The sequence below is a fragment of the Tursiops truncatus genome, chromosome 1 (genome assembly GCF_011762595.2).
Source record: "Tursiops truncatus isolate mTurTru1 chromosome 1, mTurTru1.mat.Y, whole genome shotgun sequence".
Taxonomy (NCBI): Eukaryota; Metazoa; Chordata; class Mammalia; order Artiodactyla; family Delphinidae; genus Tursiops; species Tursiops truncatus.
This window is the reverse complement of record NC_047034.1, coordinates 142278834-142303849: the sequence shown is the minus strand read 5'-3', so window position 1 is coordinate 142303849 and position 25016 is coordinate 142278834. Positions and strand designations below refer to the sequence as shown.

Sequence of the window (25016 nt, the reverse complement as noted above, 5' to 3'; positions counted from 1 at the left end):
GGTGTTTCTGGCTAGGCTCATAACACATCTGTAGTGGAAGACATGGCCAGAAAGACAGTTTGGAGAGAGATTGTGAAGGGCTAAAATGCCTTATTATGTTTAGTTTAAACTTCTGGAAACAACCTTTCTCCCTGGCTTCAGAGAGATCTGGAATGGCATACTAGATGTACTCTTCAGGCAGAGTAGCTGGGGAGAAAGTAAGCATTTTGAATGCATTTTAATACTCAAGCAGGGCCATGTGAGCTGGTGCGTGCGTAACTCTGAACGTAAACACCGCTCAAGAGCTGGAGCTTTGAACAGGAGTTAAAAGAGCTGAGTCCCTAACGACATACAAAAGACTTGCTGGTGTGATTTATTCTGATGTATTTACTTATCCAATTACCAAAACAGCAGGAGATCATTAAATTTTCTAGTTACCAGATGCAGCACGTTCAATATCTTAAATGTTACCAAGGCTCTCTCTGAGCTATTTTGATATTACATTTCACCCACCCAAAGCTTATGAAACTGGAAGGCAGGAATCATGAACAGAGCAGGTGTTTTCTTTGAAGGTTGGTCCAGTGGACGTCTGTACTATGACAAACTTATACCAGCTCCCAAACTCGTGGATTTAAGGAAAAGTACCGTGATAAGAAACAAAAGTATTTAGGAGAGAAGATGTTAAGAAAGTGGTACTTGAGGGTGGCTGGAGATATGCATTTTACCTGGCCAGAAATTTCTTCATGCTTGTTTCCTATCAGTTCAGTCCTGATGTCCACAGAAGGTCAAGCCTCAGAGTAGAGGAGGAGAGAAGGGAATAAGCACCCTCTGAGCGACCACACATCTGGCTCCTAACCCTAGCATACTATTTCTGACCAACTGTGTGATCATGAAAAAGTCACCTTTCCTCCTCTGAATTTCCTTGTCTGTTAAACAAGGATGTTGACATCTGATGCACCACCTTATGGGCCTGCAATGAGCATCATCACAGCCTGTCATCATGCAAACATCTCCTGGATAAGACTGAATAGCTTAAAGGCAGGACTGTTTCCTGTATCCCCAACATCCAGCAAAGAATCTGGTGCATTATATGCTCTCATAAGTGCTTGTTGAAAAAATGATCAAACCAGAGAATGCACATCATGGAACATCAAAAAATACAGAGCAAGCCTTTATTAACATTTTAGGAGTAAGTCACAAAATAGACATTTATTCTATTTTCTTTTGAAAAAAAAATCAAATAAGTAAAATCTGGGCCTAAACTTGAAAGGGTGGTGGTGGCTTGGCCCCAACATTCTTTACTATTGTGATCTCTAAATACTATCCCCTCAAAGACCTTATGCTCCAGTTGACCAGAGCAGTTTGCTATTCCCCATTTATGTCTTGTGCTTCTCTTCTCTGAACCTTTGCTTATGTTGTTTCCACCACTGGACTGTCCTTTCTGCCCAGTTCTACCTGTTGAAAACTTACACATCCTTCAAAGCTCAGCTCAACTGCTACTTCTCCCGTCAAACCAGGCCTAAGTGACAGAGCATCTTCTCTGATTCACTGGGCCATGGCTCCTGTGACAAAGGGGCCATACATGTTCACTGTGGTCTCTCCATCATATTCCTATTCCACTGCCCTGCATGTGGCCAATTCATATTTGCTTAACTAATACCTTTGCTTCCCCTTATGCTTCTCAGACAAGGTGGCTTAAAGGTCTGCTGGCAGACTCAAGGTCAGTGTTTAAACTGGAAAACAGGCACAGGCAATGCCAACTTTGTCCTTTGTTAAAATAATACTCCTATACTTTGACCAGGCAAGGCAACCCATTTCTGGGGACCTACCCCAAAGGATCAGCTACAGTCTCATACTGAGTTATCTGTCTGTTCTGTCTCTCATGTTATTTTGCAATTGTCTGAGTCTGTCTCTCCAGTTACACTGAATTCCGAGGGCATAAATGAGGTCTTATTGGCTATCTATCCCCAGGGCCTACTATACTGCTGGAAACAGTATGAATTCAACAAATGTTTGCTGGAAGACTGACCTACTGAATGACTGAGTGGAGGCTCCCCACTCCTCCCTAAAGCCTCCACCAACCCAAAGTCAAAAGAAGCCATATCCCCAGACCTCTTCCCGTAGCCTCACTCCTATGGCAGGCAGAGCCTGCCAGTGATACCATCAACACGTCACCCAGGCAAGTCTTCTAGCTCTGGACTCTCTCTGGCCCTTACCTCGGTCAGCCCTGCTGCACAGACATAGGGACTGAAAATAAGTTTGCATCAGTTGCCCTTTCAGAAGGGACAGATTTTTCCCTGTCTATTTAAACTGCTGTCGGAACTGGATAATTAGAAGGGTTTAAAAAATCTTTAATACTCTAAACAGAGAAAACTGGTTCTGAATTATTAAGCACCATTTTCAATGCATTTGAATAACCTTAAGTGACTTAACTGCCACCTGATCCTAAGCTCTGGCTCAGATAAATAAATGTGAAATATTATCAAAGCCCCAGCTTATAGGAGCTGCCAGCTACAGTAAATAAAAGCTTAAGTCCCCATAAACTGCCTGGGACAGAGACATTCTCATATAAAAGGAGTGAGAGAAGATGATCTTAAATAAAGCCAGTAGGACGGGGAAGCCAATGGTTTTGTTTTAGTTTTCAGAAGAGAGTTGTCAATGGAGCAGATATTATCTATATCCAGGTCATTTAATTATAGAATCACATAGTATCAGAGCTGACAGAAGATTAAGAAAGCACTTATCTTAATCTCTTCATATTTCAGATGAGGAAAACAGGACCCAGAGAAGTATGTACCTTCCTTGAGATCACAGAACAAATGGCTGGAAGAGTAAAAATTCTGTCCTAGGCTGCCTGGCTCCCAGCTTAGTCCCCTCTCCACTACATTCTTCTGAGAATGTCCTGCTGGAGATGTCAAAATAAGAGGCTGACAACTGGCTGTTAAGAAACACCTGAAATATCTTTTTCCATCCCCTCACTTTCAACCTATGTGCGTCCTTTGTCCTAAAGTGGGTCTCTTGTAGGCAGCATATTGTAGGCTCTTGTTGGAGGTTCCTTAAAAAGCTAAAAATAAAGTTACCATATGACCCAGCAATCCCACTCCTGAGCATATATCTGGAAAAGACAAAAACTCTAATTCGAAAAGATACATGCACCCCAATGTTCATATAGCAGCACTATTTACAATAGCAAGACATGGAAGCAACTTAAGTGTCCACTGACAGATGAATGGATAAAGAAGCTGTGGTATACATATACAACAGACTATTACTCAGCCATAAAAAAGAATGAAATATTGCCATTTGCAGCAACATAGATGGACCTAGAGATTATCACACTAGGTGAAGTAAGATAGAGAGACAGTCACATACCATATGATATCACTTATTTGTGGAATCTAAAAAAATGATACAAATGAACTTATTTACCAAACAGAAATAGACTCACAGATGTAGAAAACAATCTTATTGTTACCAAAGGGGAAAGGGGGGCAGGAAGGATAAATCAGGAGTTTGGGACTAACAGATATACACTACTATATATAAAGTAGATAAACAAGAAGGACCTACTGTATAGCACAGGGAATTACATTCAATATCTTGTAATAATCTATAGTGGAAAAGAATCTGAAAAAGAATATATATACATATAGATATATGGTTGCCTTCCTCAACAATCAGGATACCATAAATTATATATGAGTTTCTGTCTGGTGAGATGAGAAATACAAAAACAGTAGATGCACGAATGGGTAGGAATATTTTATTTCTTCTCATTTATTTACTAGACAAATATTTCCTGAGTGTTTACTACAATGTCAGAAACTGTGCTGGGCACTGGGATATAATAGTGAACATGTCACTATCTCTGCCCTCAAGGAGTGTAGAGTCTAGAGCAGGACGCACAAGAAATTGGCCCACTGCAATTCAGAACAGTAAAGGGCTACAATATGGAAGAGGACAGCAGGGGAGCACAAGGAAGGTAAACACCTAACTTGCCCTAGTGTGTCAGTCAACTACATATTGCTCTTTCCTCCTTGTCTCATTCTAATATGCACAGCTGTTTCCTACAATCTAATTAACCATTTTACTGACATACTTTCATATACAATAAACCAGTATTAGTCGCTTAGTTATGTGCCAGGCACTGTACTAGGGAACATTCAGATGAATTAGACATAATCCCAAATAACTTCAGACTTCATGTGTACAATTCTTTTTTTTGTTTAAAAAATGTATATCTTACCCTCATTCTGTGACTATGTAAACTTGGGTCAACCATTTCTGCTTTTGGTGTCTTTGCTTTTTCTATGCCTTGATCAAGTTACTTTCTTTCTCTGCATCTTGGTTTTCTCATCTATAAAATAAGGGTCTTTTCTAGTTCTCACAGTCTAAAATGCGTGCATGGGGAAGGCCTGTTCACGCAAGGCTGTTTTAACCAGAGGACAGAAAGTGAAATAAGTTTGGAAATATCAAAAGAATCTTCAGGTTTGGGATTCAGCCAAAGACACTAAACCTGAGTCCTTGAGGTCCTGGTTCTGGGTGAAGAGCAGGGTGTGGTCTGGGTGAAGTAGGCAGGGGCTGGAGCTGGAACTGGCATTGCAGTGAGGCCCGGGGGATCTGGCATCATGATGCACATGCTACTGCACTGGAACTCCAGCACTGGCTTTGAAAATTACAAGGAGTGTCTAGAAAAGGTTAATCTGTACATATACACATTTGCAGTTGTTTGTATTTAGAATGGGGTTATTATACAGACTTTAAGCGAGCAACACGTGTCTGCAGAAGCACCTGGAATACTGAGCACAGAACTAATGATTTTTTATTTATGGCCAGATGGAGCCAGATTGGATTGTATGTAGAGCCTTAAAAAGTTTATTTGATTTCGGATAGAGCAATTTCAAATGATACAGTGCTTTATAAGCCCCTTATAAAATTAAATTCTGGGGCAAAGTAAATGACTTTGGAAGGTTTAAATACATCAACATACCTATACACAATCCTAATAGTCACTCCATTTTATTTTCAGCATGGTGTAGGGAAAGAACCTGGGTTTTAGGAATCAAATACTGGTACTGATATTTGTTGTGCAACCTTGAAAATTTAAGCTCTCTAAGTTTCTGTGTCCTCATCTGTAAAATGGGGGTGATATCCATCTTTCAGAAAACTAATATACTTGACTGTGCATATAATAGGCATAAAATAAATGGCTTTAGTCATTGTTATAACCCCCCACTGTTCCAAGTACTTTGTAAATGAGTTAAAAAGGGGCAAAGGTAGATTTTATTAAGGCTCTGAATTCCACTCAGCTTCCATGAAATGCCTGCAATCACCTCAAACATATTTTAAAAACTCCTTTGTGCATTCCTTTGATCTGGTCAGGGGCATACAATGATGAGTTTTCTTATATAATATCACTGGTTCTCTCAATACCTTTGTGGGTTAGCAAGATCCTTTCCTCTCCTTACCATCAACTTCATCACGACGGCTTAGATATACCGAGCTTTTACTGTATACTAGTGCTTTACAAGTATCACTTCATTTTTACAGCAGCCCTGTGAAGTAGGTACTATCATTATCCTTTTCTTATAGATGAGGAAATTGAGCTACATAGAGGCTAAGTAATTTGCCCAAGATTAAAAAGCTAGGAAATGCAGAGTTGAGATTCAGCCTGGGACTCCACAACTCTGTCTTTTAACTACTGCCCTGTACTGTCTCTCTGTCCCTCATCTCCTTCAAATCTACTCCAGTTACTTCCAGGGGCCTTTTTTTTTGGTATTAAACTAGTCTCACAGTTTAAATCTCTTTATACTCTTTAGAAAGCACCACCTAGACTTTCTCCTGGCACCTCAGACTTAAGAAATCCAAAAATGAACCTGCGTCTTCATCTGTCTTCTTTGATTTCTGCACATGGTAACTAGCATGTTCCTAGTAATTCAGGCTGGGAACCTCTAAGCACCTTTGAAAACTCCTTCTTCCTACCCTACCCAGCACCCTGACATAGCTAGACAATCACCAGATCTCACTGATTCTTTCTTCTGCATGATTCTGTGCCTCCTCTTCATTCCCAATGCTGTCATCTCAGTTCTGACTCCCATAAGCCTGTTGTCTTGTCTACTTCAAGTCCTATCTGGTTTCCCTTTCCCAGGCTCTCACTACTCTAATCCTTTCTCATAAAAATAATCAACAGGTTTGAGAAAAAAACAGAAACGTGGCATCAAAAGACCTAGCTGGAGCTATTGCTCTGCAACTTATTAGCTACCCAATTTGTTAGACATTTGACAGCTCTAAGTCTAAATTCCTCATCTGTAATACAAGGCTCAACATCTACTTTAACTTACCTAGTTCAAATTTCCACTAGAATTGGTTTCATGAGGGCAAAAACTTTGTTTAGCCTATTCACTACTGTATCCCCAATGTCTTATGCATAAGTGGTACTCAAATATTTGTTGGATTAATGCAAAGAAAACTCTCCAGTATTTTTCATCTCCAATCTCATTTTCCTCCATGCCCAACTTCATATCCTAAATTCAGTCATAGCAAACTGTGTGCAATCCCCAGTCAGTGGCCCCTACGCATAGTGCTGAAGTGCTACCTAGTGTTCCTAAGTGTAAGAAGGCTGTGATGTGCCTTATGGAGACTGTGTGTGTGTTAGATAAGCTTCATTTAGGCATGAGTTGTAGTACTGTTGGCCATGAGTTCAATATTAATTAATCAACATTATATATTAAATAAAGCATCTTTAAATAGAAACACACATAAAATAAGGTTATGCATTGATTGATGAAAATGGAGGCTCATAGTAATTTAACGCTATGTTTCCCCTGAGGCAATGATTGAGTATTTACTAATTTAGTGTTTGTGACACTTTATACAACATAACTGCAGCAAATCACAAAAACTGACTGTAACACTCAGTTCTAAAACCAATAGCTCCCACAGCCTTCAGAATAAAATTATAATTTCTTAGCTTCAGGTACATTGCCCACTACAATCTGCACCCCTGACACAGACCTTTTTGTTCAGCCAAATCTGTGTATGCTTCATGTCGTGCCTTGTTTGGTGATATGTGCCACTTGCCTGCTAGGGTGATCTCCTGCCTTATTTCCCCTACCAGACTTGGCCTTGTAGACCAAGGCCATGTTATAATTATCATCACATCCTCCACAGTGTGTGCCATCCACCCATCCTCCATCCACCCACAATTCAGGGAACCCCTACTCTGTGACAGGCCTGTGTGCTCCCTGTGTCAGAAACAGGGGGTGCAAAGGCAAATAAGACAGTATAGCTACTGCCCTAACTGAGTTTACAAAGAGCAAGTCCTAGAGGACCCTGACATAAATGAAGTAAGTCTCCATGAGGAAATAAGCCTGTCTTTGACCCTAGGAAAAATATCATAAACTAATTCAGGAATGTTTCCAACTATGAAAGAAATCTGCTGCCTTGGTAAAACAGAATGCAGATATTAAACTCTAGATATTTCTTCCTGAACACCCCCTCAACCTTTTGTTATTGGGCATGTAAGGCAGACTGATATCCTTCCTGCAAAAGCTGGTAGTTTCCAAACAGTTAACAGTGGATAAAGATTCCTTGTCTTCTTGAAACCAAAACACAAGAGAAAAAATAAGGATAGGAAAGATGGAGTGGGAGTGAAGAGAGAAATAATCACCATTACCATCATACCAATTACCATTATTAGATTCTTACTCTGTGTTAAATGCTATATATATTAAACATTTTACATTTATTCTTTCAGTTAATGCTCACAACAACCCTTTAAAGTAGATACTGTTAACTCTCATTTTACCAAGAGATTAAGTATTCACTCTAAGATCACTCAGTGAAAAGTTGATCTAGAATTCGAGGCCAGGTCCATTTGACTCCAGGCCCATGTATACTCTTGTTGCAGGCTACAATGCCTTTGAAATGTGATTGAAAAGAAGAGGTACTGTTAAATAAATCATCCTTACAGTGTTGATTTATATTTGCTTATAAGACAAGCAAGGAAAAATAAATACCAACAACTCCCCCTTTATTTTAAGTAGCCAGTTTGGATAAAGTATTATATCTCTGTGGTGAGGGAAAGTAGCTGCAGCTTCAAGAACAACTGCAGGAGCCCTGAGCAGACCACTACAGATTTGGGGGCAAGTTTACATTGAATATGTTGGTACCCTAGAAAGTAGGAGATGGCTGTCTCCAGGGACTGAGTTTCCCTTGGGTCCTCTTGAAAGTTTCCTTTGAAAATACAGGATTAACTGATGCCTGTTAGTATTCTGAAGCTACTTTTACCCTTCACTACAGTACTAAGTTCTGCTACAAGTGAAGATGAGAGGCAAAGTCAAATGCTTAGAAGCTTCCCAGTTTACAGAGTTCCACCTCCATATCCAGTAGTAAACCCCAGAAGTGAATCTGAGATGTGACTATCTTAAAAAATAAAACTATATGTGCATAGAAGAGGCCTGATGACTATTCTTTTGAAAGGCTTGCTTACAAGGTTGGCATCTGGGAACTTGGTTTTCAGGAGGATTCACACTATTCTGATAATAGTGGTTCACTGTGCCTAAACTGCTTGTGCAAACAACATAGTTTATGCTGAACACCTGCTTTTTTTTCTGGGACTCTGAGATTTTGGTATATACCAGGCAGAGGGTACCTACATGATCAGCCCCCAGTGAAACCCCTGGGCACTGAAGTCCCTAATAAGCTTCCTTGCTTGGCAATATTTCACATGTTGTCTCAAATCATTGCTGGGGAATTAAGTTCATCCTGTGTAATTCCACTGGGAGAGGACCCTTCGAAGCTTTGCCTGGTTTCTCCTAGACAACCCATGTGCCTTTTCTCTTTGCTGATTTTGCTTTGTATCCTTTTGCTGTAATAAATCACAGCTGTGAGTATGACTACATGCTGAGTTTTGCTACGGAATCATGGAACTCTGGAGTGGTCTTGGGACCCCTGCCCAACAGATGGTGTCAGAAGTGGGATTCAAAAGCCTAACCCGGCTCATCAAAATATGGTGGAAGCACTGTTTTTTTGGGGAAAAAAAGGATGAAGAAGCAGGGAATGATGAACCTTTGGTGCCTGGGTGGATATAGAGTCATCTGTCCACGGTATGAAACAGCAGCTTAGCTGATGGTCTGTTTTAAGAGGTAAAATTTACCTCACAGAATTTTAAAATGACAGATCCAATTCCAGGAGAGTTGGTTTATTGGCTCCCCTGACTGCTTTTTGGCTGTACTGGCTAACGTGAGGGGAAAAAGGTACAGCCTTGTAATGCCTTTGGTTTTTGTTCTCTTTTCCAGGTGGCAAGAGATTGGATGGGTCAAAAATGTTAAAAGTTTGTACTGTTCTCTCCTTTAAGTGGGAGGGAAAAAAAAAGTTAAATCAGTTCCCTGGCCTGAAGCACAATTTTAGATAAACCAGCGGGAAAATTAAGGGAGAAAAATACTTCAGCCATTTCTTCAGTTGGCTGTTGTTACCCTTGCTGCAGCAGCCTAGTATGGCTCCGTTCCTGACTTCCCTTGCATTCCAGGAGGGATCTTCCCCCAGCAACTTTAATATCATCCTTCTAAATGCTAAATTTACTGCTGGAGGGTTAAGTAAATTTGCAATGAGGAAAAAAAGTGGGGATTAAAAAAATAATTGTTTTGTGGCTACTACATTTGGGTATATGGTAAAAATTGATACAAAACATTATACAGTACTAATTAATTTCATAAATGCTAAAGGAATCATCTCAATCAGGGAAAGCCGCAAAGAAAAAGTGTTAGTAGAACACGACTGCCTTGCTTTTTACTGCTGGTGAATGGGTTAGAATTTAAACTCTTTGAATAACAGAACAAGTCTCCAGAACTAATGATTTTTGCTTATTGGGAGCTCTGGAAAAAGGGAGACAACACAGACAAGAGAGGCAATCTCCAGATAGAGATACATGTAGGGAGTTTCAAAAAGCAGTTTTTAGTTTGATAATGGTACTTATAAAATCAGATGTCTGATCTTTAGAGGCTAATGATCTTCCAGCATACTGTGCATATTTTTGAGTAGGTAAATTTGGACAAGGCCAAAAGGGCTTAGGAAAGCCTGCTTGTCACTTGAACTTGTAACACAGCTGTCTGTCCCTATAGCATCTTGGCTTTGCTGCTGCTGAAGAAAAGTTGTTGACTTCTACTGGAATCCTAACTCCACAAATGCTAACTGTCCAGACCTGACTCTAAACTAAAACCTGATATTGACTGCTGTGAGTGGCTTCAGCATCAGAATGTACTGTGCTGAACTGCAAGCAAGCATAGGCTCAACGAACAAGACTTTGATTCTGGGACCACTGTAGATTTAGGATGCCTCTGGGTGGGGCCTGAAATTGTGAACACATCATGGATGTTGTCTGTATCTTCTGGGTCACATATAAATGCCAACAGGAAAGAGCTTGTTTTTTGATGGGACCATCTAAAATCAAGCTGCTGGGCTTCCCTGTTGGGGCAGTGGTTAAGAATCTGCCTGCTGGGGCTTCCCTGGTGGCGCAGTGGTTGAGAGTCCACCTGCTGATGCAGAGAACACGGGTTCGTGCCCCGGTCCGGGAGGATCCCACATGCCGCGGAGCGGCTGGGCCCATGAGCCATGGCCGCTGAGCCTGCGCGTCCGGAGCCTGTGCTTCGCAACGAGAGAGGCCACAATAGTGAGAGGCCCGCGTACCGCAAAAAAAAAAAAAAAAAAAAAAAAAATCTGCCTGCCAATGCAAGGGACATGGGTTCAAGCCCTGGTCCAGGAAGATCCCACTTGCCGTGGAGCAACAAAGCCCGTGAGCCACAACTACTGAGCCTGAGCTCTAGAGCCCGCAAGCCACAACTACTGAGCCCCTGTGCCACAACTATTGAAGTCTACGCGCCTAGAGCCCGTGCTCTGCAACGAGAAGCCATGACAATGAGAAGCCCGCGCACCGCAACGAAGAGTAGCCCCCGCTCGCCGCAACTAGAGAAAGCCCCCGCACAGCAACGAAGACCCAACACAGCCAAAAATAAAGAAATTTATTTTTAAAAATAAATAAATAAAATCAAGACGCTGACGGGTTTATATTTGATGCAGAGACTGAACGCATTCCTGCAAGTTGGGGGAGAGCATATCACAAGGAGTGTGACCTCCTTGCCCACTCTTGACAGAACGGACTTTCAACTTCCTTTGGGAGATGTCTCACTGCTCATGACTTGTGTTCAACTTCCCAGAATAGTTGCAGTTTCCAACAGTGGACTAATAAATAGCTTGACTCTACTCCTTTCACCTTTCTCTGGGAGCACACACCTTAGAAAGACAGTCTGATTATTAAATGCAACTGTTCTCAAAAAGAGATTGATCTTTTCTAGGCTGCTCACTGGATAAATGAACAGGACAAAAAGGATGGGAGGTTATATAAAGTTGTTTTGAAAATTTTTCATAATTAAGGATTTTGTACTAACCAATTCCTAAACATGATGTGCCTTTCTGGTTAAGCCGTATAAAAATGATTTTCTATAAAACTCTTTGGCCCTGTTACATATACAGTCCTTCCTGAGGAAAGGTCTGGATGAAAGTAGGGGATAATCATAAAAAAAAAAAAAAAAAGGTAAAATTATGACTGTGGAGACACAACGATTTTGTAAAGAAGAAAAAACAAAACAAATCAAAACCCTGGCCCCTGGCGGGGGAGCGGGGGTGCAAGGGAGGAAGAAAGTGTTAAAATCTTTGCTATTCCAAACTGTTCCTGGAAACGTTCCCCTCTTCCTGAAGGAAAACTCCCCATGCTGCCTTTCCAAGCTGCTGCAAGTGCTTTGAATTCAAACTGACTGCTGAGTCTACAATCACACATGACAGTGGTGACTATGAGACAGCAGGAGGTGGCCTCAGCTCCTTAACTTCCAAACAGAACACCTCCAGATGCCGTCTATATTCATGAGGTGAGTGAAGTGGTGTCACGGATAAGCAAAACTGAGACTGCCTTAGGCAGTCCCTCTGAAACCAAGGGCTGAACTAAATTGCTGACTGAGAACCCAATGGTGGGAGGTATCACAGTGGCCCTGACTAATGTATGTCCTGCTTGGGGTGCTCTAACACTTGTAAACTTTGTTTCCAGGGGTACCACGAATGCCCTCTGTGATTGTACTTCTGGTGTGTACCCTGATATCATGACACTGCCTCAGTATTGGAAGACGTTCAGGTCAGCTTCATCTTGGCTAGAATTGTGCTGTACCTGAACCGATGCCTTGGGCAAGGTGAGAAAAAGGGTTAATACAGAAACTCAAAGAGGAAGCCATCTGGCTTTCTAAGACAGACTTTAATGGTTAATGGAATTTGTTTTAACTGGCTGAGTCCAGGATCCCTAAAAAGCATAAATAACTGAGATCAATACTATAGGTTTTTCTCACTCTGTGTGTAGCTTCCTACTGATCATAATTTTTCTGTAAAGATGCCTCGGTCAAGAGCAAAAGGCATGATGTATGCAGAAAAGAGTTAACATATAGCAGGCCTGACTGCTATTCTTTGAAAGGCTTGCTTACAAGGTCAGCCTTTGGCTGGTGTCTGGGAACTTGGCTTTTAGGAGGCTTCCCACTATTCTCAGAACCGGTAAGAGTAGCTCACTAACCTTAAATCGTTTGTGCAAACAATATAGTTATGCTGAACACCTGCTTTCCTTCTCGGATTCTGGAATTTGGTATGTACCAGGCAGAGGGTACTTATATAATCAGCCCCCAACTAAGCCCCTGGGCATTAAGTCCCTAAAAAGCTTCCTTGCTTGACAACATTTTGCATGTGTTGTCCCAAACCACTGCTGGGGGAATTAAGCTCATCCTGTGTGACTCCACTAGGAGAGGACCCTTGGAAGCTTTGCCTGGTTTTCCCTAGACTTGGCCCCGTGTGCCTTTTCTCTTTGCTGATTTTGCTTTGTATTCTTTTGCTGTAATAAATCACAGCTGTGAATATGACTGCTCAGTCCTGTGAGTCCTCCTAGAATATCACGGAACCTGGAGGTGGGTCTTGGGGACCCCCCAACACATTATATGAAAAAGTATCCCGTTTAGGATAAACAGCATAGGCTCTGGAGGTTTAAATCACAATTATGGCAGTTACTATGTACGTGACCCTGGAAATGGTACTTAATGTCTCTTAGCCTCAGTTATCTTATTTATAAAATGGGGCTACTATCTATGCTTTAGGGTTTGTATAAAGATTGAGAGAATACTTTCTAAAGCGTCTGGCACAGAGTGGCACATTAATAATTATTATTATCCTTGTCTGACTAAAAGCTGGAAAAGGCTGTGAGAAGCAAAGAGATCACCAAATCAGGCATAAAAATTTCAAAGAAAACTTTCACATCAGCAATCCACTCACTTTTGGAAGGCTTAGACCCAACTCGTCTTGAAACTAAGCAAAAAATTGTACCAACGTATTTTACTGAAAACCTCTTTGGTGTTTAGTCACATTTCCATCCAATCCCAACTAAGAGGATTCTGCTTTATGGAAACAGTGATGTGGAAGGAGGAGGAGAGAATATACTTCCTCACAGGAAAGTCTGACTGAAAGTGAGATGGTGTGGTTTCATCCTACACACAGTGCCCTGCCCCGGGGCATGAGCATGGTGAGCTGTGTTATTCCTTCCCAGCACAAGGTCTACATGTCTTAAAGCCTCACATATCCTGGGTACCTACTACATGTCATATCCTCACTCTCAAATCACCTCACTTAATTCTTACAACCACCCCATATGTGGCTATTATTATCTGCCTTTTTACAGGTGAAGGAACCATTTTATAGAGATTATGTGACACATCCAAGGTCCACCTGATAACTCGTTCTTTATACTATAGCATCATGCTCTCTCCCCCATCGTGACTGCCAATGCTCAGAACACATTTTTCCTGCACTAAATAGTGGACTTTCTTCCAAGGAAGGGTGTTTTATAATCCAAGTGACAAAGAACAGGTCACCTCACATTAAGAATGAGGAATGTGTCTAAAAACTTATTTTTTAAAGGCAAGAGACAGGTCAAAAGCAGTGACTTCCTGGAGATGGATCAAAGAAACTCAGCATTACCAAATCAAATGGCATGGCCCTCTGCCATTTACCAAGTGTTTTCATTATCACTTTTGATCTTATCATCACAATATATCTGTGAGGATGCTTGATATTATCCTCACTTGAAAGATGAAGTAACTGAAATATAGAAAATAGAAATCATTTACTCAGTGTAACTCAGAAAGTGAACAGAAGTGCCAGCATTAGAATGAAGAGTGTCTGACTCCAAGTATACGGAGGGCAGGAAAAGCTATGGAACCATTTATCACAATACTTAGTCCAGGCGTTAGAGTTTACATACAACCATCTCTCTAATCTTCCCCTGCTTGGCTGCATTTTTGTCAGTCTTATTTTAAGTACTGCAACATCCCCCGACTATTCTGGCTTCAGTCTTTTTCCATGTCAATTCATCTTTCCAAACTACCAGTGAGATAGAACAGAAAAAGAATCAGCACCTTCATATTTAATTTCCAGCTCTGCTACTTCCTGGCTAGGTGACCTTGCTCAAAACCCTTAGAGTTTCACTTTCTGTATCTGTAAAATGGAGATAATATTTGCTTGGTATAATAGATTCTTGACCTGGGTTTTAAATCTGTTTTTTTGTGCCTTTAATTTTTTCAATTATGGAGTAAGGATAATACCAATCTCATAGGATTGTTGTAAGGATTCAATTAAATGATACCTGTCTAGTGCATAGCATAGCTGCCCAACACACAGTGGGAACTCACACAGTAGTAGGTAGCATTATTATTACGTCACAGGTTGTCTGCTTCATTCATTCGTTCAACAGATATTTACTGATCATCGGTTAAGTTCCAGGTACAGTTCTAGGTGCCAGCTATATAGCAGTGAATAAGTAAAGTTCTCACCTTCAAAAAGCTTTTATTCTAGTAGGGTGTAGATAATAAACAAGTAAATATCTATTATTCCCTATGTCAGATGGTGATCAGTTCAGCATAGGGATTGCCAGTCTGGCAGGGTAGGGAAGGTGGCAACAGAGAAGAGGGAAGGAGGACTGCTTTTTTATATAGGTTGGTCAGAAAAGGCCTCAATGGAAAGGCAATATTTGAGCAGAGACCTAAAGGAAGTAAGGGCATGAGCAATATGGATATCTAGAGGAAGACAGTACAAGTACAAGGAGCCAAAGTGGGAAAACGTTTCATGGTTTTAAATAAACAACAAGGATGCCAGGGTGACTGAAAAAGATTGAGCGGGGTCAGAGAAATGCCAGGGAGTTCACATCAGGGAGGGTCTTTCAAAAACTCAGAACTAGGTGGGGAGCCATGACAGGGTTTTGAGAAGAGAAATGACACGATCTGCTTTATATTAAAAAACCACAAAACTATTTTTTTTGTTTGTTTTGTTTTTTTAGAAAAAAAGACTGAAAGGGGGAGGGTATGCAGGTGGAGGGAGGACACCATTACAATAATCTAGACAAGAAACCATAGTGGCTTGGACTAGGGTTTAGTTGTGCAGGCAGTGAGAAGTAGATTCTGGATATACATTTTGAAGGTAAAACCAACAGAATTTGCTTATGAGTTGGATAGAAAAAGAGAGAAAGAGGAGTCAAGGATAAATCAAAGGTTTCTGGCCTGAACAAGAATGAAGCTGTCATTTAATGAGGTGAGGATGACTACAAAAGGAGCAGATTTGGGGGAGGGTAGAAATCAGGAGTTCAGTTTTGACTATGTTTAACTTGAGATGCCAATCAGACGTAAAATGGAGATGTTGAGTAGGCAGTTGTATGTATAAATGTCTGGAGTTCAGGAGAAAGCTTGGGCTGGAGATATACACTTCAGAGCTGCAACTGTATATATGGTAATTGAAGCCACAAGATGAATGAGATCCCCTAGATATTAAGGGTAGAAAGAGATCAGAGAATTAACATTTACTGAGCACCTACTATGTGCCAGGCAATGTGAATTTGTACATTATAGAGTAGTGTAGGGCTAACTGTTCTTATGTTGAAGATAACCATGATGACCATGTCATTCCCTTCCTCAACAAACTACATGGAATAAAGCCAAGCTCCCTTTCCTGATATTCTAGGTTTTATACAATCCCCATTCAGCCTTTTCTCAGAACTTTATGATACAAACTCCATATTTCAATCAATCTGGTCTATGCTCCATTGTCTAGCCATGCCTTGAACTTTCCAACATTAGATTCTTTCTTTAAGCTGGCCCAAGGGCTGGAGAATGTTCTCCCCTATCAGCCCACCAGAAATCCTATCATCTCAAAATTTTGTTCATCTGCTACCTCCTTTACAAAGCTTTTCTTGGTCACACAGGCCAGCTCTGACTTGTTCTGCCCTTTTGGTCTGACTATTCTTAGGACCCACTGCGTGAACTGCACTATGAGGATTATTTATATGAGAGGCCAGAGCATTCTCAAAGGAAGGACTGTGCCTCATTCCTTAGTACTTAGCACAGTGCCTGGATAAACAGAGTATGAAATACAACTTTACCTACATCTGGCTGTGACTTAGGAATAAAAATTACAAGGACAATATAAAGAAGTCAGAGATAACGCAATCTTTCCAAAAGTATAGAACTGAGCTTCATTTACACATTTAAAGTATTTTTCTAGATGATAAACTACCTCACTAATTTATTCCTTACCTGGCTCAGGAGCATAATGGCATAGGGATTAAGAGCACAGACTCCAGAATCACACACACACAGGTTTGTATCTGGTTCTGATATATACTATGACATTGGGCAAGTTTTGTGCCTGAGTTTCCCCCTCTCAGTGCATACAGTATGAATACTGACCTTTAGAATAGTTTTTAGGATTAAATGAGATAATGCATACAGGACATAGTAAGCCCTCAATAAATACTATTAAAAATTTCTTTTATCCTGCACACTTGGCTATTGGAGAATCATCATGATCATCTTTACTTTTCATATTTGGACAGTATCTCACAGTTTACAAAGCACTCATATACACTGCCTTATTTGAGCCATGCTATGGTCCTGGGAGAAGCAGAATTTATTGCTTCTGTTTTATAGAAAAGAAAACTGGGATACAGAGAGAGGGTGTACCTTGTTGAAGGTTGCACAGCTAATAATCATGTGATTCTCAGTCCAAAGTTCCTTCCTCTATACCATTGTTTTCTCTCTATTCCCCTCTCCTCAATCACTCCAACGATAAAGTAGAGGCCCCCCAAAGCTATGAATTTTCAGATTGATTCTGCATGTAAGGCATTACTAAGGCACAGGATGCTTCATCTCATTATTTAAAAAAATTGAAACTTACAATTTAGAAAATAATAGATTTCTTAAAAAAATGAATAACCTGAAGAAATATAAACCACCCTTGCTAGAAACAATATTTTTCCCTTTAATTAGACTGCTGTTATGCCAGATTAGAGTTTCATGTATAGACTTATTTAAGAAGCAGCTATATTATTCTTTTAAATCCCTTGCTATTTTGTTTCTTTTGTAAATATTATGTAAACAGTTTACCAAATGACTTTAACCTATAAACTCAAACGTCCCGTGGTCAAAATACTCCAGGACCATTTTTCCTTACAAAGTTGCTTTTGGAAATAAAGCAATTGAGAAGCCTGGGCTGCAGTCCTGAGTGGTCATTAACTGAATGTGCAGCTCTCAAGCAAGTCGTTTCACCTCAGGCCTGCATATCTGTTGAATGGCACAGACTACCACCTATCTTGCTACTTCCCAAAGCTGATAAGAAGAGGAGTGCGATAACTGAATGTATCTGCATCTTAGTAAGATCTCCTGGTTTCTTTCAGTCAAAAAGTTTATTGTGGCTAAATGGTGGGATGCATGTGGTAGAAAAGTAATGGAGGGAGTGAGAAGAACTGAGGGGTTGGGGATGGGGGGAGGAGATGGTATGAGATTATGAAGGCTTTTGTATGCTTTGGAAGGAGTTTACAGTTTTTTCCTGTAGGGCATTAGAACCACTAGAGGCTTTTAAGCAGGAGAGAGATGAGATATCACCAAACCTATGTTTCAGAAAAATAACTTGAGAGACAGTAGGAAGGATTGATAGGAGGTGGGGTAGGCAAGATTGGAATCAGCGAGATGAATTAGGATGCTGCAAGGTTTAATCTGGGCCATGAAGATTTGGGCAGTGGTGTGGGGGCAAGGAAAAGAAAAAAACAGATTTGAGAGAAGTTTAGAGTTAGAATTAATATTGTGACCAACTAGATACTAATTGCATTCCATCCCACAATCATAGTTCTTATTCTCTGAATCTCGATTATTTAGGGATACTGGAAAATCTCAAATAATTAGATATGGTGATATACAATATCTGTGGGGAATGGAACAAGCTCAGCAGCAGTAACTTTAACATGTATTTCATTGATTACATGCTTCATCTTGCTTTATCTTGAAATCAAAGCTTTTAAGGTATAGGTAGTTTAATGGCATTAAAGTTTTTCCTTCTGGTTCTTCTTTTTTTTTTTTTTAAATCAAACTCAGTCTAACATAAATTGGAAATCAGTTCCACTGCAATATTAGAGACATTAACATATGAAAGTCACTGAAGTACTGAATATTTTAAAATATTGGTGCTTGGAGCTGCAATTTATTGCATTTACTAGGTGGTCTCTAATGTTGATTTTTAAAGTTCTATTGTTCTTTGGCTCTAATTTTAAGGTGAAACTCTAATCTATTAACAGAGTTTTAAAAGGAGCCAATGATCTTAAACAGTAATGGCCATGAGAAAACTTGGGTTTTAGGGTCAGCTCTGCTGTTGTAATTGACCATGTGACTTAAGGAAAGTGTATAATTTTACCATGCTTTGATTCTACCATCTGTAAAGTGACAGTTGGCTTTGATATCTCTGAGATTCTTTTCAAACATGAGATATTATGATTCCAAAGATACATTCTTTTGTCTGGTTTAGAGCATTTGGATATTTTAAATGGAAATATCCATCATTGCTCTAGTGGAAGAATTCACTGCTATCATGCTTTCTTTAGCTGTAAGCCTTTCCCACCTCTTCTGCCTCTCTCCACTTAGGACAATTATAGCAGATACTGTTTATTACATGGCAGGGACATAGTAGTTTACATTCACTTATTTAACTTTTATCACAACTCTCTGAGCTAGATATTATTCTCTTTTAAAGGTGAAGAACTAAAAGTTCAGCAGGGCCAAGTAAGTTGCCCAATGTCATAAAACAAGTATGTGATGAGGTGAGATTCAGATACAGGTCTAAGTACCACTGAAACTTTTACTTTTAACAAAGCTATTTTGTTTCCATTCACCCAACAGCTCTCTGTGAAAGGCTCAGGTCAAATTCATTTCCTTTATAATGTCTTATCACTGCAGGCTGAAATTACCTATCCTTCCAACTGTCGGTATGATATGTAATGCAATTTGCTTTACATGTGTGTTTTTACTAGAATGTGAACCCTTCAAGGCCAGTAACAATTCCTTTTATTTCTATATCAGCAGTGTCTGGTATGGAGGTGGGCCATGTGGTTGCTCAGCAAATGTTTTACTCTATGAAAGAATGAATACCAGCATACATGCAGATTAACCTATTTCTAATTCCTTATGGTGGCAAATAGGATATCCTTGTATTATCAATGAAGTCAAATGTCTTCCAGCAGTAGCTTCTGGAAACAGACTGTAAGTTTGACAAGGGTAATAACTATGTCATTGTTTTTCAACACTGTGTTCCCAGTGCTGAGCATAGTGCTTAGCTTGGTGCTTAGCGTAGCAAAAGTGGATGGGTGACTGAGGAAGGAATCTGTGTACCCTAACTTTGTAAGGCTTTCCTCCCAGTTCTTTCAAAGAAACCTTTACTGAAGGTGTACTTTGTAAAAATCCCTGCTAGGAGTTTGTTTATACTCACTCTCCTGTTCCTCTTTGTTCTAGAATATAAAATTTCTGATAATGTATTTCTGCATGCATGTTTGCCTGTTTTGGGGGTTCACAGCTATAGATCTGGAGGAAGAGATGTTCTTGGGGCAAGAATGGGGGCTGTGTGATTATGTAAGTGACAAGGCACACAGGCCACCAGTCCTGAAGCTCACTGCCATCACCATCCATGTTTCCCAGTAGGCTGCACTCCTTTGATAAATAGAAAGACCTCATGTTCCAGTTGCAGGTGGAGCTTCTCTGAATGAGGTGGATATGAGTACAGAAAAGAAGGAAAAGAGAGGAGGCAGGAAGGAGAAGAGTTGTGGGATTAAAAAAACAAAGAAAAAAAAGGAGGGAAGAGTGGAAAGAAGGGGGAGAGGGTTAAAAGGGTGAAATAGAATTGGAAAGAAGATGGAGCGGTGGGAAAGCAAGGAGGAAAGAAAAGGGAAGAGGAAGGCTGGGAGATATTGACAACTTCACACTGAGTGGTGCCAGACAGTTGCAGGTCCAGAGGGAAATTTGGGGCTGGAGGGGCCCCTTACTCTGACTCCAAGAAAGGGTAAGTAGTAGGGGGGGGTCAGCTTTTAGACTCAATTACCTCACTGCCAGGGCAATGCCGGAGTAAGGCAAATGGGCCAATGATGTTCACATGGCTCTAACATACCCACCAGGTAGGGCTTAATGACGGTAGCTCTGAAATGAATATTACTTCCCCTCTTAGTAACTGTTATTAGCAAAATGGAAAACAACATAACAAAACTAACAAATAACACAGTGCTCTCAGTATCTTGACAATCAGCTTCTCCCAGGAAGGCCTGTGTCTGCTGCTATTTTGGTTGTCCCACAGCGCTCAGTTCAGTGGTATACCCAGCAGACATTTAGTAAATAGTTGGACAGTTGGGAAATCTTAACATGAAGTACTGTTTTGATTTGGGGGTGGGGACACAGAAGAATGTTTAACAGGTCCTTTGGTGAGAAGCTAGTCTCTGCTTTGTGGAAAAAAGGCTAAAGACACAGTAAGACTCCTAGAGCTAAGTCTTATGTTATTTGTTATTAAAAAGGCAAGGTCTTAAGATGTGCTTTTTAACAGTCTTTAGTTTGGCTGTAATTTAAGATGACTTTTACAAATTAGATCCTAATCCCTGCAGACACAGATGGCTGTCACAGAATAGCCTTGCAAAAACACTAGTCATTAGACTTGGAAGAGCATTCAGAGAAGGATGAAGGGCCATTAACTCTCATCCCACCCCTAGGTCTAGGAGGTCTAATGAGTCCTGGGTGGGCTCTCTGGGTTTAGGCCTGGGTCTGGAATCTGGGTGGGCCTAGGGCACCAGTTCTCATTTGGAACAGCCTCTCTAGTTCACTCTGGAATCAGGGATTTAGGATCAGACCTGAGGTCATTAACACTTGACAACAGTAACTTGAATACTTATGTGTGAGGCACCATGCTGGGAACTTCAGGGGAGATAGACATGAACATGATATGGACAGTCTCTGTAAATGATTACAGAAAAATAGGACAAGTCCTATAAGAGAGGAATGTATAAACTGCAATGGGTACATAGGTGAGGAGCTTGGGAGATGGGGAGGGCTTCCCAAAGGAGATGACATTTGACTGGGCATTAAAAGACAAGCTCAGGAGATTGGTTCAAGATGGTGGTGTAGAAGGACATGTACTCACTCCTTCTTGCGAGAGCAGCGGAATCACAACTAACTGCTGAACAATCATCAACAGGAAGACCCTGGAACTCACCAAAAAAGATACCCCACATCCAAAGACAAAGGAGAAGCCGCAATGAGATGGTAGGAGGGATGCAATCACAATAAAATCAAATCCCATAACCGCCGTGTGTCTGACTCACAAACTGGAGAACAATTATACCACAGAAGTCCACCCACTGGTGTGAAGGTTCTGAGCCCCACGTCAGGCTTCCCAACCTGGGGGTCTGGCAACGGGAGGAGGAATTCCCAGAGAATCAGACTTTGAAGGCTAGCGGGATTTGATTGCAGAACTTTGACAGGACTGGGGGAAACAGAGACTCCACTCTTGGAGGGCACACACAAAGTAGCGTGCGCATCAGGACCCAGAGGAAGGAGTAGTGACCCCACAGGAGACTGAACCAGACCTACCTATTAGTGTTGGAGGGTCTCCTGTAGAGGTGGGGGTTGGCTGTGGTTCACCGTGGGGACAAGGACACTGGCAGCAGAAGTTCTGGGAAGTGCTCCTTGGCCTGAGCCCTCCTGGAGTCCGCCATTAGCCCCACCAAAGAGCTGGTAGGCTCCAGTGTTGGGTCGCCTCAGGCCAAACAACCAACAGGGAGGGAACTCAGCCTCACCCATCAGCAGACAAGTGGATTAAAGTTTTACTGAGCTCTGCCCAACAGAGCACCACCCAACTCTACCCACCACCAGTCCCTCCCATCAGGAAGTTTGCACAAGCCTCTTAGATCGCTTCATCCACCAGAGGGCAGACAGCAGAAGCAAGAAGAACTACAATCCTCCAGCTTGTGGAATGAAAACCAAATTCACAGAAAGACAGAAAAAATGAAAAGGCAGAGGACTATGTACCAAATGAAGAAACAAGACAAAACCCGAGAAAAACAACTAAATGAAGTGGAGATAGGCAACCTTCCAGAAAAAGAATTCAGAATAATGATATTGAGGATGAACCAGGACCTCAGAAAAAGAATGGAGCAAAGATCAAGAAGATGCAAGAAATGGGTAACAAAGACCTAGAAGAATTAAAGAAAAAACACTTAGAAGAATTAAAGAACAAACAAACAGAGATGAACATTACAATAACTGAAATGAAAAATACACTAGAAGGAATCAATGGCGGAATAACTGAGGCAGAAGAACGGATAAGTGACCTGGAAGACAGAATGGTGGAATTCACTGCTGTGGAACAGAATAAGAAAAAAGAATGAAAAGAAATGAAGACAGCCTACGAGACTTCTGGGACAACATTAAACACACCAACATTCACATTATAGGGGTCCCAGAAGGAGAAGAGAGAGAGAAAGGACCTGAGAAAATATGTGAAGAGATTATAGTCGAAAAGTTCCCTAACATGGTAAAGGAAATAGCCACCCAAGACCAGGAAGCACAGAGAGTGCCAGGCAGGATAAACTCAAGGAGAAACATGCTGAGACACATAGTAATCAAACTGACAAAAATTAAAGACAAAGAAAAATCATTAAAAGCAACAAGGGAAAAATGACAAATAACATACAAGGGAACTCCCATAAGGTTAACAGCTGATTTCTCAGCAGAAACTCTACAAGCCAGAAGGGAGAGGCACGATATATTTAAAGTGATGAAAGGGAAGAAACTACAACCAAGATTACTCTACCTGGCAAGCATCTCATTCAGATTCGATGGAGAAATCAAAAACTTTACAGACAAGCAAAAGCTAAGAGAATTTAGCACCACCAAACCAGCTCTACAACAAATGCTAAAGGAAATTCTCTAAGTGGGAAGCACAAGGGAAGAAAAGGACCTACAAAAAAAAACCCAAAACAATTAAGAAAATGGTAATAGGAACATAGATATCTATAATTACCTTAAATGTGAATGGATTAAATGCTCTAACCAAAAGACACAGGCTCGCTGAATGGATACAAAAACAAGACCCACATATATGCTGTCTACAAGAGACCCACTTCAGACCTAGGGACACATACAGACTGAAAGTGAGGGGATGGAAAAAGATATTCCATGTAAATGGAAATCAAAAGGTGGAGTAGCAGTACTCATATCAGATAAAATAGACTTTAAAATAAAGAATGTTACAAGAGACAAGGAAGGACACTACATAATGATCAAGGGATCAATCCAAGAAGAAGATAAAACAATTATAAATATATATGCACCCAACACAGAAGCACCTCAAAACATAAGGCAAATGCTAACGGCTCTAAAAGAGGAAATCGACAGTAACACAACAATAGTTGGAGACTTAAACACCTCACTTACACCAATGGACAGATCATCCAGACAGAAAATTGACAAGGAAACACAAGCTTTAAATGACACAACAGACCAGATAGATTTAATTGATATTTATAGGACATTCCATCTGAAAACAGCAGATTACACTTTCTTCTCAAGTGCACACGGAACATTCTCCAGGATAGATCACATCTTGGGTCTAAAATCAAGCCTCGGTAAATTTAAGAAAATCGAAGTCATATCAAGCATCTTTTTCGACCACAACACTATGGGATTAGAAATAAATTACAAGGAAAAAAATGTAAAAAACACAAACACATGGAGGCTAAACATAACATTACTAAATAACCAAGAGATTACTGAAGAAATCAAACAGGAAATCAAAAAATAACTAGAGACAAATCACAATGAAAACACGACGATCCAAAACAAAACCTATGGGATGCAGCAAAAGCAGTTTTAAGAGGGAAGTTTATAGAGATACAATCCTACCTCAGGAAAAAAGAAAAACCTCAAATAAACAATTTAACCTTACACCTAAAGGAACTAGAGAAAGAAGAACAAACAAAACCCAAAGTTGGTAGAAGGAAAGAAATCATAAAGATCAGAGAAGAAATAAATGAAATAGAAACAAAGAAAACAATAGCAAAGATCAATCACCTAAAAGCTGGTTCCTTGAGAAGATAAACAAAACTGAAAAACCTTTAGCCAGACTCATCAGGAAAAAGAGGGAGAGGACTCAAATCAATAAAATTAGAAATGAAAAAGATGAAGTTACAACGGACACCACAGAAATACAAAGCATCATAAGAGACTACTACAAGCAACTCTATGCCAATAAAATGGACAACCTGGAAGAAATGGACAAATTCTTAGAGAGGTATAACCTTCCAAGACTGAACCAGGAAGAAACAGAACATGTAAACTGACCAATCACAAGTAATGAAATTGAAACTGTGATTAAAAATCTTCCCACAAACAAAAGTCCAGGACCAGATGGCTTCACAGGTGAATTCTATCAAACATTCAGAGAAGAGCTAACACCCATCCTTCTCAAACTCTTCCAAAAAAATTGCAGAGGAAGGAACACTCCCAAAGTCATTCTATGAGGCCACTATTACCCTGATACCAAAACCAGACAAAGATACTACAAAAAAAAGAAAATTACAGGCCAATATCACTCATGAATATAGGTGCAAAAAT

General features: G+C 40.5%; 1 protein-coding gene across 8 annotated transcripts in view; it reads right to left on the bottom strand.

The window, feature by feature from the left end:
- FAF1 (Fas associated factor 1) overlaps positions 1–25016 on the bottom strand; it is a 494094-nt gene that overhangs the window by 11590 nt on the left and 457488 nt on the right. Inside the window, exon 19 of one of the 8 annotated variants that reach the window (XM_019937835.3) lies at positions 1138–15865. The exons of 6 other annotated variants lie outside the window; for them this stretch is intronic. In XM_019937835.3, coding sequence (XP_019793394.1) covers positions 15812–15865 — 54 coding nt within the window. In that variant the 3' untranslated portion in view covers positions 1138–15811. Of the gene's footprint in view, positions 1–1137; positions 15866–24034; positions 24080–25016 lie in introns of those variants that run through there. One more of the 8 variants, XM_073789930.1, reaches the window with a different exon arrangement.